This window comes from Salmo trutta, chromosome 7 (assembly GCF_901001165.1).
Source record: "Salmo trutta chromosome 7, fSalTru1.1, whole genome shotgun sequence".
Lineage (NCBI taxonomy): Eukaryota > Metazoa > Chordata > Actinopteri > Salmoniformes > Salmonidae > Salmo > Salmo trutta.
The window spans coordinates 40,273,927-40,288,363 of NC_042963.1; the positions used below are offsets into that span (position 1 = coordinate 40,273,927).

The following is a 14,437-nucleotide window of genomic DNA, read 5'->3' on the forward strand; positions in this document are numbered from 1 at the left end:
GTACTGGGATGGCCTGCTTGTGCCTCATCATAGTTGGTGGAACTGTGCTAGCAAAGACAACGTGAAAAGGATCAGAGCCAGCACAGTATGGTTTTGGATGGCACGATGGTGTGCGAGAAGGGTATTGTGAAGGTCTTTACACTGGTAACGATGATAATGGTTGCTGAAGGGAATGTTGGAATGTCTTCTCATTAAACACAGTTAGGGGTGAATCTCAGCCAGCTGCGATTAGTCAAGCTCAGACTGTAGCTTCTATTTCTATGGTGATACTCTCCTCTACATGAATATATTTTCCATTTCTATGGCCCAAACCTTGAACTCAGGTTGACATCCAGGTGTCCCTGAAAGTGTTTATCATCTGTAACAGAAACAGACTTCTACTGGCCAGCCAGACTTCTACTGGCCACCCCTCTGGTGTGTGTGTGTGTGTGTGTGTGTGTGTGTGTGTGTGTGTGTGTGTGTGTGTGTGTAATGGAAACCACACTATGAACACTCACTTACAGACAGATTGCTTTGTGTTATTCTCAGAAGGAACAGGCCTGTTTTATGTTAGAACTCTGTGACCAATGGTTTAATGGCCACAGGAACAGCATTTTCTCACAGGTTCTTCCTGGAATGCGTTGGGATTGGGGAAGCGTTAAAATATGGAAGACTGTGTCAGTGGGTGAGTCGGTGTCCATTGTCATTGGCTAGTGACTAACAGTCTGTGTCTGGCAGGCAGCTAGGGAGGAAGGAGGACGTCTGAATGAGCAGGCCTACCAGCTCCTGTTTGCCAATCATCCTGAGTTGTGTTGTGAGCGAGCCACCAGACTGTGAACATGCAGACATGAAAGCATGCTCAGTTGTTCATAAAGGCATTTTTGCTCATTAATTTCTGTTTCTCTTTTTCTCTCTCTTTGTCTCGCTCTCTCTCTTCCTCTTTTTCTCTCTCTCTCTCTCTCATTCATACCTCTCTCTCTCTCTCTCTCTCTCTCTCTCTCATTCATACCTATCTATCTATCTCAGCGCCAGGCCAAGTACTCAGAGAACAAGCTGAAGTCAATCAAAGCACGGAACGAGTACCTGCTGACACTGGAGGCGACAAATTCCTCCGTCTTCAAGTACTACATCCACGACATGTCTGACTTAATTGACGTAAGTAAACCGTTGGAAGAAACTTCAAGCTAAAGAATAGACTCCTTCATCTGTACTCTAAAACCGGGAATGTTTGGTTGACAGTGTGTTAGCGAACAGCGTCTACTCCCTCTTCTCTCGTTAATACGAGATACTTCGAGATACTTCTCTCTGAAAAAAAAATATATGACCAAGAGTCAAAAGTTCATATAAAAAAAATATCCAAATTGTCACCCTATACCCTACATATTGCACTTCTTTTGACCTGAGCCCTAAGGGCCCTTATCAAAAGTAGTGAACTATAAAGGGTATAGGGTGCCATTTCGGACACAACCCTAAAGAGCTGAAGGAAAGTATACACTGAGTGTACAAAACAGACTCTACAAGGTGTTGAAAGTGCTCCACATGGATGCTGGCCCATGTTGACTCTAATGCTTCCCACATTTGTGTCAAGTTGCCTGGATGTCCTTTGGGTGGTGGACCATTCTTGATACACACAGGAAACTGTTGAGCATGAAAAACCCAGCAGCGTCTTTTATCTTGCCCATTCATGCTCTGAATGGCACACAAACAATCTGTCTCAATTGTCTCGAGGCTTAAAAATCCTCCTTTAACCCTTCTCCCCTTCATCTACACTGATTGAAGTGGATTTAACAAGTGACATCAATAAGGGATCATAGCTTTCACCTGAATTCAACTGGTCAGTCTGTCATGGAAAGAGCATAATGTTTTCACCACTCAGTGTGTCTGCTGCAGAGAGACAAGCTGCCGGAGAGATTCTGCCACAAACGGAGAGCTGCTTCTCAGTCTAAGCCTCTCCCTCACTCCAGACTTCAAATGAAGTTGTCTGCCACCCAATCAGTCTTTTTTCAAAAATCCCATCTCACTGCTACAGAAAATTGTATTACTCTTTTTTTATATCCTCATAACGCTGAAGAAACCCTGCCTTTCAGCAGTATTTTCTGAGTCCCTTTTTGAGGTCTGAACTGTAGAAAGAAACTGATGAGTTTAGCAGCAGCGCAGAAATCTGAGCAATGGTGAGAGAGGACACACACCAGACAGACTGTGTCATGGAAATTACTGAAGGAAGATAATTAAAAAGCCCAGGAGATTATTCGCTTTTGTGATCCGAGCTGCTCTACTATTCTACTCTCAGTCCTCATGTTATACACCATACTGCATGACAGACAGGGAGTACAGACATACAGATAATACAGTGGCTTGCGAAAGTATTCACCCCCTTGGCATTTTTCCTATTTTGTTGCCTTATGATTCGATTTTTATGGGGGTTTGTATAATTTGATTTACACAACATGCCTACCACTTTGAAGATGCAAAATATTTTTTATTGTGAAACAAACAAGAAATAAGACAAAAAAACTGAACTTGAGCGTGCATAACTATTCACCCCTCGAAAGTCAATACTTTGTAGAGCCACCTTTTGCAGCAATTACAGCTGCAAGTCTCTTGGGGTATGTCTCTATAAGCTTGGCACATCTAGCCACTGGGATTTTTGCCCATTCTTCAAGGCAAAACTGCTCCTTCATGTTGGATGGGTTCCGCTGGTGTACAGCAATCTTTAAGTCATACCACATATTCTCAATTGGATTGAGGTCTGGGCTTTGACTAGGCCAATCCAATACATTTAAATGTTTCCCCTTAAACTACTCGAGTGTTGCTTTAGCAGTATGCTTAGGGTCACTGTCCTGCTGGAAGGAGAACCTCCGAACCAGTCTCAAATCTCTGGAAGACTGAAACAGGTTTCCCTCAAGAATTTCCCTTTATTTAGCGCCATCCATCATTCCTTCAATTCTGACCAGTTTTCCAGTCCCTGCCGATGGAAAAAACATCCCCACAGCATGATGCTGCCACCACCATGCTACACTGTGGGGATGGTGAACTCGGGGTGATGAGAGGTGTTGTGTTTGCGCCAGACATAGCATTTTCCTTGATGGTCAAAAAGCTCAATTTTAGCCTCATCTGACCAGAGTACCTTCTTCCATATGTTTGGGGAGTCTCCCACATGCCTTTTGGTGAACACTAAACGTGTTTGCTAATTGTTTTCTTTAAGCAATGGCTTTTTTCTGGACACTCTTCCGTAAAGCCCAGCTCTGTGGAGTGTACGGCTTATTAAAGTGGTCCTATGGACAGATACTCCAATCTCCACTGTGGAGCTTTGCAGCGCCTTCAGGTTTATCTTTTGTCTCTTTGTTGCCTGTCTGATTAATGCCCTCCTTGCCTGGTCTGTGAGTTTTGGTGAGCGGCCCTCTCTTTAATAATGGATTTAATGGTGCTCCGTGGGATGTTCAAAGTCTTGGATATTTTTTTATAACCCAACCATGATCTGTACTTCTCCACAACTTTGTCCCTGACCTGTTTGGAGAGCTCCTTGGTCTTCATGGTGCCGCTTGCTTGGTGGTGCCCCTTGCTTAGTGGTCTTACAGACTCTGGGGCCTTTCAGAACAGGTGTATATATACTGAGATCATGTGACACTTAGATTGCACACAGGTGGACTTTATTTAACTAATTATGTGGCTTCTGAAGGTAATTGGTTGCACCAAATCTTATTTAAGGGCTTCATAGCAAAGGGGGTGAATACATATGCACCCACCACTTTTTTTTCTTTTTTCTTTTCACTTCACCAATTTGGACTATTTTGTGTATGTCCATTACATGAAATGCAAATAAAAATCCATTTCAATTACAGGTTGCAATGCAACAAAATAGGAAAAATGCCAAGGGGGTAAATACTTTTGCAAGGCACTGTACGTACATACATACATACATACATACATACATACATACATACATACCTTTGTATAAATAGTGCATGTATGTATGCATGTGGACACCCCTTCAAATTAGTGGATTTGGCTATTTCAGCCATACCCGTTGCTGACAGGTGTATGAAATCGAGCACACAGCCATGCAATCTCCTTAGACAAACATTAGCAGTACAATGTCCTTACTGAAGAGCTCAGTGACTTTCAACATGGCATCGTCATAGAATGCCACCTTTCCAACAAGTCAGTTGGAAAGCTGCCCCAGTCAACTGGGTGTGTGCTCGATTATATACACCTGTCAGCAACGGGTGTGGCTGAAATGGCCAAATGTACTAATTTGAAGGGGTGTCCACATACGTGTGTGTGTGTGTGTGTGTGTGTGAGATATATATATATATATATATATATATATATATATATATATATATATATATATATATATATTATCACACACGCACACACACGTATGTACGTACGTATACCCCTTTACTTTTTCCACATTTTGTTACATAACAGCCTTATTCTAAAATTGATTAAATAGTTTTTTTTGCTCACAAATCTACACACAATACCCCACAATGACAAAGCAAAAACAGTTTTTTAGAAATGTTTGCAAATGTAGTAAAAATAAAAACAGATACCTTATTTACGGAAGTATTCAAACCCTTTGCTATGAGACTCGAATCCTGTTTCCATTGATCATCCTTGATGTTTCTGCAACTTCATTGGAGTCCACCTGTGGTAAATTCAATTGGTTCGACATGATTTGGAAAGGCTCACATCTGTCTATATAAGGTCCCACAGTTGATAGTGCATGTCAGCGCATAAACCAAGCCATGATGTCGAAGGAATTTTCCATAGAGCGCTGAGACACAATTGTGTTGAGGCACAGATCTGGGAAAGGGTACCAAAAAAGTTCTGCAGCATTGAAGGTCCCCAAGAACACAGTGGCCTCCGTCTTTCTTAAATGGAAGCCGTTTGGAACCACCAAGACGCTTCCTAGAGCTGGCTGCCCAACCAAACAGTAATTGGGGGAGAAGGGCCTTGGTCAGGGAGGTGACCAAGAACCCGATGGTCACTCTGACAGAGCTCCAGAGTTCCTCTGTGGAGATGGGAGAACCTTCCAGAAGGACAAACATCTCTGCAGCACTCCACCAATCAAGCCTTTATTTAGAGTGGCCAGACGGAAGCCACTCCTCAGTAAAAGGCAGGACAGCCCTTTGGAGTTCACCGAAAGGCACCTAAAGGACTCTTACCATGAGAAACAAAATTCTCTAGTCTGATGAAACCAAGATTGAAGTCTTTGGCCTGAATGCCAAGCATCACGTCTTGAGGAAACCTGGCACCATCCCAACGGTGAAGCATGGTGGTGGCAGCATCATGCTGTTGGGATCTTTTTCAGCAGCAGGGACTGGGAGACTAGTTTAGTCAGGATCGAGGGAAAGGTAATCAGAGCAATGTACCGAGAGATCCTTGACGAAAATCTGCTCCAGAGCGATCAGGACCTCAGACTGGTGCAAAGGTTCACCGTCCAACAGGACAACGACCCTAAGCACACAGGCAAGACAACGCAAGAGTGGCCTCGGGACAAGTCTCAATGTCCTCGAGTGGCCCAGCCAGAGCCCGATCGAATATATTTGGAGAGACCTGAAACTAGCTGTGCTGTGACGTTCCCCATCCAACCTGACAGAGTTTGAGAGGATCTGCAAAGAATAATGGGGAAACTCCCCAAATACAGGTGTGTCAAGCTTGTAGCGTCACACCCAAGAAGACTTGAGCCTGTAATCGCTGGCAAAGGTGCTTCAACAAAGTACTGAGTAAAGGGTCTGAATACTTATGAATATGTAATATTCCAGTTTTTTTTATATACATTTGCTAAAATTTCTGAACAGTTTTTGCTTTGTCATTATGGGGTATTGTGTGTAGATTGATGATTTTTAATTGTTTTACACACTTGTTTTGGTTACTACATGATTCTATATGTGTTATTTCATAGTTTTGATGTCTTCACTATTATTCTACAATGTAGAAAATAGTAAAAATCAAGAAAAACCCTTGAATGAGTAGGTGTTTGTCCCAACTTTTGACTGTTACTGTATGTAAATGTGATATTTCTGTTTTTAATTTTCAAAACCTGTTTTTACTTTGTCATTATGGGATATTTTGTGTAGATTGATGAGGGGAAAAAAACAATTTATCCATTTTAGAATAAGGCTGTAACATAACAAAATGTGGAAAAAGTCGAGGGGTCTGAATACTTTCTGAATGCACTGTACATACACACACACCCCCACACACATTATCACATCTTTAGCTTGAATGGGGTGTGGGAAAGACCCTGCCCCTTTAACCAATATTTGGGAATTGCTGATGTGTGTTGCAGGTCAGCCATCCCGTCTCTCATATCACCACTCTGTACTATGTCTTCTGTTCTCTACTCTACCTTCCAAGCAGATGGCTTTGTTTTCTCCTCCAGAACCCAGACCTATAAACGGGACATATTTATACACTAGCTACCTGGGATATTCTTTTTCACCCTTAGAAATAATGTACTGTACCATTTCTCCAGTGTTGCCAGGACAACAAGGGAGAACACTCTGTACTTTTAGCGACTGTGTATTCCAAACAGACGGTTAGGAAGGGCCATTCTGAGTGCTAAAATGTGCTCCTCTTCCCTCCCACCTGCTCTCTAGCCTTTGTAAATCACGAGGGTGTGTGTTAGTACCTGTGTGTGAGCTCCTGCATGTTTTGCATGTGTGTTTTTTATTTTACCTTTTAACTAGGCAAGTCAGTTAAGAACAAATTCTTATTTTCAATGACGGCATAGGAACAGTGGGTTAACTGCCTTGTTCAGGGGCAGAACAACAGATTTGTACCTTGCCAGCTCGGGGATTTGAACTTGCAACCTTTCGGTTACTAGTCCAACGCTCTAACCAGTAGGCTACGCTGCTGCCCCCGTTTGTGCGTACTAGTGTCCGTGGGTGTGTGCGTACACTTGTTTTAGTTTGTTGCGCAGTCTGTCATAAGAGTTGACAGTCAATTGTTAAAGAAATTCTAGTTGATGAATTGGACAGATAACATCCAATGTAATGTGGACAAGCAAAGGCGTTATGGAAGCTTGGCAGACAATGCTCCTGTGTCTGGGCGTCTTCATCACCTCCAAGGCTGTCTATGTGAACTCACAGGCCCTGGCTTACCAAGGTCCTACTTAATGAGATCCAGCATCAGATGTTGGGAACGTTATTCAGGTTCTAGAACTCCGGGCCAAGCCAGCAGTCAGAGAATGTATCAGACTACTCAGTTAATGGCCAATAATGTGCATGACTGCAGTGTGTCGAGAGACTAAGAGAGCAGACATTGTTGACCGTGTTGAAACCATTACAAAGTTGTTGGTTTTTCCATAAACGTATGTGTTTTTGCTGGAAAATAAATGTAATGTTTTAGGACAATCTGCAGAATGTGTTTGGTGTACCGTTGTGGGCACTAAAGTTAGTATTTTCAAACCTTGTACCGTGGCTGGACTTGACATTTTAGAAGCTTCTCATCAGGTTGTCAGACGTTGCAGTAAACGGGGCATCCTGATCCAGTACAGTCTCATCTTCCCCTCTACCAGTGCTGTGATCTGGGCTACCACGCCAGCCTGAACCGTGCCCTGCGGACCTACCTATCGGCTGAGTACAACCTGGAGACAAGTCGCCACGAGGGCCTAGACATCATCGAGAACGCCGTGGACAGTCTGGACCCCCGCAGCGACCGCCAGCGCTTCATGGAGTTGTACCCCACAGCCTTCTGCCCGCCCATCAAGTTCCAGTTCCAGCCCCACATGGGCGATGAGGTGAGACATTGAGACCCACAGGCTCGTTGTTCTTTGTGTCCATTTCTCCATCCATCTATCCACTCAGTCATTCATTCATTCATTCATTCATTCATTCATACATTACTGTATTGAAAACTAGTGCTGTTTGTCCTAATGGTTGAGGAGACCACGGTTTTTTTAACAGAACCAATATGTTCAGTCCTATGTGCTGTACAGGGTGGAAGTGAGGTTGATTAAAAGGTCTTGTACTAAATGAGCCCTGGTTTTGGCAGCTTAATTGCAGTTTTACTGTGTCTGGGCCGGCAGAGGAGATGTTTATAGGCCGAAACCAATGACAAGCACGTCTCATTTCTCAGCCTCAAGTCAAATGGAGCAGCGCAACACGCTGAATTAATTTTACTGTGGAGTCGTTGGCTCTGGGGTCCCTGATATCATGTCTGTTTACAAGCTATTGATCTGTGGCTGTCTGGATTCACATCTGGGTCAGTGACATTTGTGGTGTAGTTTAAAACACATTTCTGATGTCTTTGCCATTTTAGGATAAGGTTAAGTAACCCCCCTGTCAGATTAAGTAACCCCCCTGTCAGATTAAGTAACCCCCCTGTCAGATTCAGTCACCCCCCCTGTCAGATTCAGTAATCCCCCCCTGTCAGATTAAGTAACCCCCCCTGTCAGATTCAGTAACCCCCCCCTGTCAGATTCAGTAACCCCCCTGTCAGATTCAGTAACCCCCCTGTCAGATTCAGTAACCCCCCTGTCAGATTCAGTAACCCCCCTGTCAGATTAAGTAACCCCCCTGTCAGATTAAGTAACCCCCCTGTCAGATTAAGTAACCCCCCTGTCAGATTAAGTAACCCCCCTGTCAGATTCAGTAACCCCCCTGTCAGATTCAGTAACCCCCCTGTCAGATTCAGTAACCCCCCTGTCAGATTCAGAAACCCCCCTGTCAGATTCAGTAACCCCCCTGTCAGATTCAGTAACCCCCCTGTCAGATTCAGTAACCCCCCTGTCAGATGGTGGTGACTTTCTGTTTAGTAATGATGTGTTTCCTCTTCCTGCCCAGGTGTGCCAGATCGCGATGCAGCCGCCGGTGAGCGGAGAGCTGATGTTGAGGTTCCAGCAGCTACAGTCTCGCCTGGCCACTCTGAACATCGAGAATGAGGAGGTAAGAGGGAGCCTAACACTGCCATACCTTGGTCGTATTCAGTAGGGTATGCAACAGAAAAGTATTACAATGAAAAACGCAAATTAGTGTTTTTTTATTGGACCAGCTAGTCCTTAAATCCAAGTGGTCCCTCCCTGTTTCAGTCAGTTTTTTTCATTTGGATCCTAATGAACACAACCTTGACTCGCTTGGGTAGCCAACCACGCCAACCAACATCATCTGCTTGCATTTTGGTCCATTGTGGTCGCATGTTGGGAAGGAATTGAAATGCTGTATGAAAAGTTCACTTCATTCAGAAGGTAGCTAAGGGGAGTTGATATCTTAAATGTTTCAGAAATCGAAGTTGGAATAGTTTCCATACAACAAACCTCTCCTACACTGCAGGCAGCCTTCAGAAGCACTCAGAGAAGTCTTCTCCCTCGCTCCCAATGGTAGAAAAAAATCTCTCTCACTCACTCACACACTCACACACACACACACACACAATCTCTTTTATTTGTACACTGTCCCACTTCTCTCGGTTTCGAAATTGGACGTGCATCCCTGGCTGTAACATTTTAATCAGACTGGCTGGCATGCCTGAGTGCTTGCTAAATAAAAAGCCAATGGGAAGGAAATGACACTGTCTGCTGCTGTGGTGTTAGGGAGTGCAATCACGTCCATCAGTCTGGCTTCTCGTGTCTCTTGTTGTCTCACGTCTGACCTGCTTCTCCTTTCTCCGCTTCATCTCGTCTTGTCTGACCTGCTTCTCCTTTCTCCGCTTCATCTCGTCTTGTCTCACACCAGTGCACACAACCTTCTGTCTTTTATCTCGCAAAGAAATAATGACTTGGGAAAGAATGCTTGTAAATGTGAAGAGCGATTTCAGACAGGTTTGATTATACAACTAAAGAAAATGTATAGATCTGTTTTTTTGTCAGATGCATAATGTCTGCAGGATGTCTGTATCTTTTTGACCTCTTCACTGCATGTTTGTGGTGTGAGTGGTGTGTTTCATAGAGTAGAGTACAAGGCTCAGGCTATCCCACAGGGGGCATGATGTATTTCTGGATGGGAGTTGTTGTTGACACCTAAGCCCAGCTGGTGCTTTCACACTGCCTGTATGTAGTCAGTGCAGGCAGAACCCATCGGTGTGGAGAGTCAGGAAGAGACATGGTTCTGCATGCCCTTGTCTGCCTGGATGAAACGGAGCTCCACGCATGGATCAGGATGGGGAACCACTGCTCTGTGTCAAGCCCACAAGATGGCCTCTTCATGGTGTCTCATTGAAAAGGCCTTTCCAGGGGCTGTCATGTGAAGACACTGAAGCAGAACTGTACACACACATTACTAGCTGTCAAATCCTTGCTTCCTCCTTCCTTGTTTCCTCAATTCCTCCCCAAGTTCATTGGAGGAGGTTTGAGGGAGGGATTTGGATCCTCTCCTCCAATGCGCTTTGAGAGGAATTGAGGAAACGAGGACAGCGGAGGCAAGGATTTGACGGACGAAGATCTACTCCAGCCAGGAAAAGTGAAAAGCTGGGATTTGTTGTGTTTTTCTCTGGTATCATGATCTGCAGCTGTTTCCTTGATTGCATGAGAGGATGAAGGAAAACATGGATGAATAATTTATTAGCATAAGAGTAGGAAGTCTCTCATCCCCATTGGGCCCACTGTGGCCCCCTGGTCTGGTTCGCGTGCCCTCCAAAGATGTATGGATGTACAGTGTGTATATGCAGATATATCTGCAGAAATTGAGTATGTTCTGCTGTGTTGGTTAAACCTCTACTTCTGAGGACAGCGTTGTGTTCATTACAATTCCTTTGCCATTCAATGTGGGTATTTCTCAGAGCTAGCTAATAATCTGGTGATTTTACATTTAAATTCTCTTCTCTTTAGACAGATACAGACAGCTTCTCTATCTCTCGCTAGATGTGTACCAAACGTAATAAATATTCTCAAGGCGTTTTGTACTAAACCCCGGCAATCCAATACGGTCTCCTTTGTAGGGAGCCTGTGTTTTGTTTTCCTACAGATAAACCTCAGGGTGTCACATCAAAACCTGGGAGATGTGTGCTCAGTGTTAGGTCACTGTTGGCAGCCCTGATTCACTGATCGTGAGATTAGCTTGCTGCTTACCACAGGCCCTGAGGAATAGAAATCCTGCTATTCCCCAGACAGGTTTATACTGGAGGTGACGTACTAGTTGTGAAGTCGCATGTCATCACCTCCAGGCCTCCTGGTCTGATCCTGCTGGGCACCAGTGGGTAGATTCCAGTGAGCGTCTCCATCTGAAAGCCCTGCTGTAATTGAGCCTAGCAGTCAACACTGGTAACTAGTAGTCTGCTGAATGATGGAGGGACTTTCATGCATGGGTCCTCTCCATACTGTAATTCAAAAGGCACTCGCACATCTGAGCTATCTTTTTTGCAGGTGCATGGTAACAGTTGAATAAGATGAGAGAAAGAAGAAACCTGCACACTGCTCTTGATAGTAACACTGCTCTTTAATAAGCTTTAGGTATCGGCCTCACAGCCTTCGTCAGACCACCTTTTCATATTGTGATAGCGGGGCCCCTTGGCCTCCCTTGTCACACCCTGTGAGAGGCTGGGAGAGTGGGGGCTCAGGGCCTTGCTAGGAAAGGTACTCCTATGCCCAGGGCACAGAGATGATTGAACCCATGGGCTGGTCCTAAATAGTGCAACTCTGGACTTGTATTCAGTACCCGTATTCACAAAGCCTCTAGGAAGACGCAGGGCTTCTGGTCCTATCAAAGCAGACTGTTGGAAAAGGAAGGGAAGTATTTTGAGCACCCTCAATCCACTTAGTATTATCACTCTTCATCTGAAACTACTAAAAGTGTAAAATAACCCAGTTCCCTTAGTAATTGAAGGTAAAACTATAATAGTGGTGTCATCATCAGATGTCCTAAATCACCACGCTATAGATCAAACAGACAGGTGGACTTTTTTTTCATTTGAAACGTCTCTTATTAGAAGTTGAATTGCCTGCCAACCCTACATTTCGTCTCGCAGACTGTCATTATCCCTGTCCAGACCTGTAGAATTGTTTCTGGTTTATGCTCCACATAGAGACGTGTGTGTGTGTGTGTGTGTGTGTGTTGTGGTGTGGTGTGGTGTGGTGTGGTGTGCGTGCGTGCGTGCGCGGTTGTGATCCTAACCGTTGCCACATGTAGATGAAAGGGTAGTTGAATGAAAGAGAGCCTTGGCGTTATTCATTCATACCACCCTGTTTTTCTAAGGTGCCTCAAACATTGAATGAGTCATGGGTCTTACAATTAAAAACACAAGTTATAATATGTTCCTCTCTCTGTGTGTATAGTAGCTATGTGGAACCAAAGGAACACTCCCTTTGACTATGGTATGCCCGAGTCTGACTTTGAGATTAATTGACGTAGTCAAGCCCCCTTGCGCTATTTGTCATTCAAGGACTCACAGCTCGGCCTAGTTACTATCTCTCCTGTCAGAAGTACATGGCTTCTGACTTTGGTCACAATCCTTAACCTCCCTGTCAAAGTTCTGTGTTGTATGCAGAGTGGCTGTCTCTCTCTCTCTCTCTCTCTCTCTCTCTCTCTCTCTGGGGCTTTATTGGCATGGGAAACTTATGTCTACATTGCCGAAGCAAGTAAAATAACAGTAAACATTGCATTGTTTTTAAGGATGTGCGTATGACCATAAATGTTTCAGTAAACATTACACTTGCAAAAGTTCCAAAATAATAAAGACATTTCAAATGTCATATCATGTGCAAATAGCTTAAGTACAAAAGGGAAAATAAATAAACATAAATATGGGTTGTATTTACAATGGTGTTTGTTCTTCACTGGTTGCCCTTTTCTTGTGGCAACAGGTCACACATCTGGCTGCTCTGATGGCCCACTGTGGTATTTCACCCAGTAGATATGGGAGTTCATCAAAATTGGATTTTGTTTTCAAATTCTTTGTGGGTCTATGTAATCTGAGGGAAATATGTGTCTCTATGGTCATACATTTGGCAGGAGGTTAGGAAGTGCAGTTCAGTTTCCACCTCATTTTGTGGGGAGTGTGCACATAGCCTGTATTCTCTTGAGAGCCAGGTCTCTCTCTCTTTCTCGCCTTCCTCTCTCTCTCTCTCTCTCTCTCTCTCTCTCTCTCTCTCGCTCCCCCTCTCTCCTCCCTCTCTCTCACTCTGTCTCCTTCCTCTCTCCTTTCACTCCTTCCTCTCTCTGTCACTTGATCTCTATTTCCTATCTCTCCTTCCTCTCTCCTTCTTCTCTCTCACTCTGTCTCCTTCCTGTCTATCTCTCCTTCCTCTCTCCTTCCTCTCCTTCCTCTCTCTGTCACTTGATCTCTATTTCCTATCTCTCCTTCCTCTCTCCTTCTTCTCTCTCACTCTGTCTCCTTCCTGTCTATCTCTCCTTCCTCTCTCCTTTCTCTCCTTCCTCTCTCTCACTCTGTCTCCTTCCTGTCTATCTCTCCTTCATCTCTCCTTTCTCTCCTTCCTCTCTCTCACTCTGTCTCCTTCCTGTCTCTCTCCTTCCTCCTTCCTTGTCATTCGATCTCTATTTCCTTTCTCTCCCCTTTCTCTTTTTCCGTCCTCTCTCTGCCCCTCTCTCCCTGTTCTTTTCTCTTGCTCGCTCTTGCTCTCTCCCTCTTTCTCTCTCTCCTTCCTCTGCTTCCTCTCTCTTGCATGCTCTTGTTCTCGCTCTCTGAACCACTCCAGCAGGTGAACACATGCGCTCTGCCATTGTGTGAGCCATAGGCATACAAAAACATCCTTTCCCTCCTGTCTATCTATCTCCTAACTCTCTCCCTGTCATTTCGCTTCTTCTCACCCAAATATATATTACATCAGGGCGTCAGTTTAGGCCTCCTCACAGAATGGAAGTTTTATAAGTGGCCAAAACTTCTCTCAAATTGAGACGGGATATTTCTGAGGTGGGAAATGTTTGTTTGCAAATAAGATGGAAATCATTAAAGCTTTAACACAATTATTATATCATATCCACTGGAAAGAAGTATATGTTTATTGTCAGTGTCTAGTGGAATCTTGCATTGTGGTGTTCTCCATCTGTTGTAAGTGATGGGATATGCTTGGCCAAGCCTTGACATTTATAAGCTCCTGGAAAAGCACTTGGGCTGACGGCGAAGTGGCCACTATGGAAATGAGTTTTAAAAGCCTGAGACTGAGGACCTTTCATCCCTACCTTCCTTCCACCTCTATTATTTCATCCCTACCTTCCTTCCACCTCTATTCTTTCATCCCTACCTTCCTTCCACCTCTATTCTTTCGTCCCTACCTTCCTTCCAACTCTATTATTTCATCCCTACCTTCCTTCCAACTCTATTCTTTCATCCCTACCTTCCTTCCACCTCTATTCTTTCATCCCTACCTTCCTTCCACCTCTATTCTTTCATCCCTACCTTCCTTCCACCTCTATTCTTTCATCCCTACCTTCCTTCCACCTCTATTCTTTCATCCCTACCTTCCTTCCACCTCTATTCTTTCATCCCTACCTTCCTTCCACCTCTATTCTTTCATCCCTACCTTCCTTCCACCTCTATTCTTTCGTCCCTACCT

The 14,437-nt window shown here is 44.3% G+C and overlaps 1 protein-coding gene across 6 annotated transcripts in view; it reads left to right on the plus strand.

Moving 5' to 3' along the window:
* Window positions 1-14,437, plus strand: part of LOC115197403 (SLIT-ROBO Rho GTPase-activating protein 1) — a 185,892-nt gene that overhangs the window by 103,059 nt on the left and 68,396 nt on the right. For all 6 annotated transcript variants that reach the window (XM_029758863.1, XM_029758862.1, XM_029758859.1 and 3 more), the window contains exons 6-8: window positions 1,006-1,134; window positions 7,511-7,732; window positions 8,778-8,879. In XM_029758863.1, the coding sequence (XP_029614723.1) occupies window positions 1,006-1,134; window positions 7,511-7,732; window positions 8,778-8,879 (453 nt within the window). The remainder of the gene's footprint in view (window positions 1-1,005; window positions 1,135-7,510; window positions 7,733-8,777; window positions 8,880-14,437) is intronic.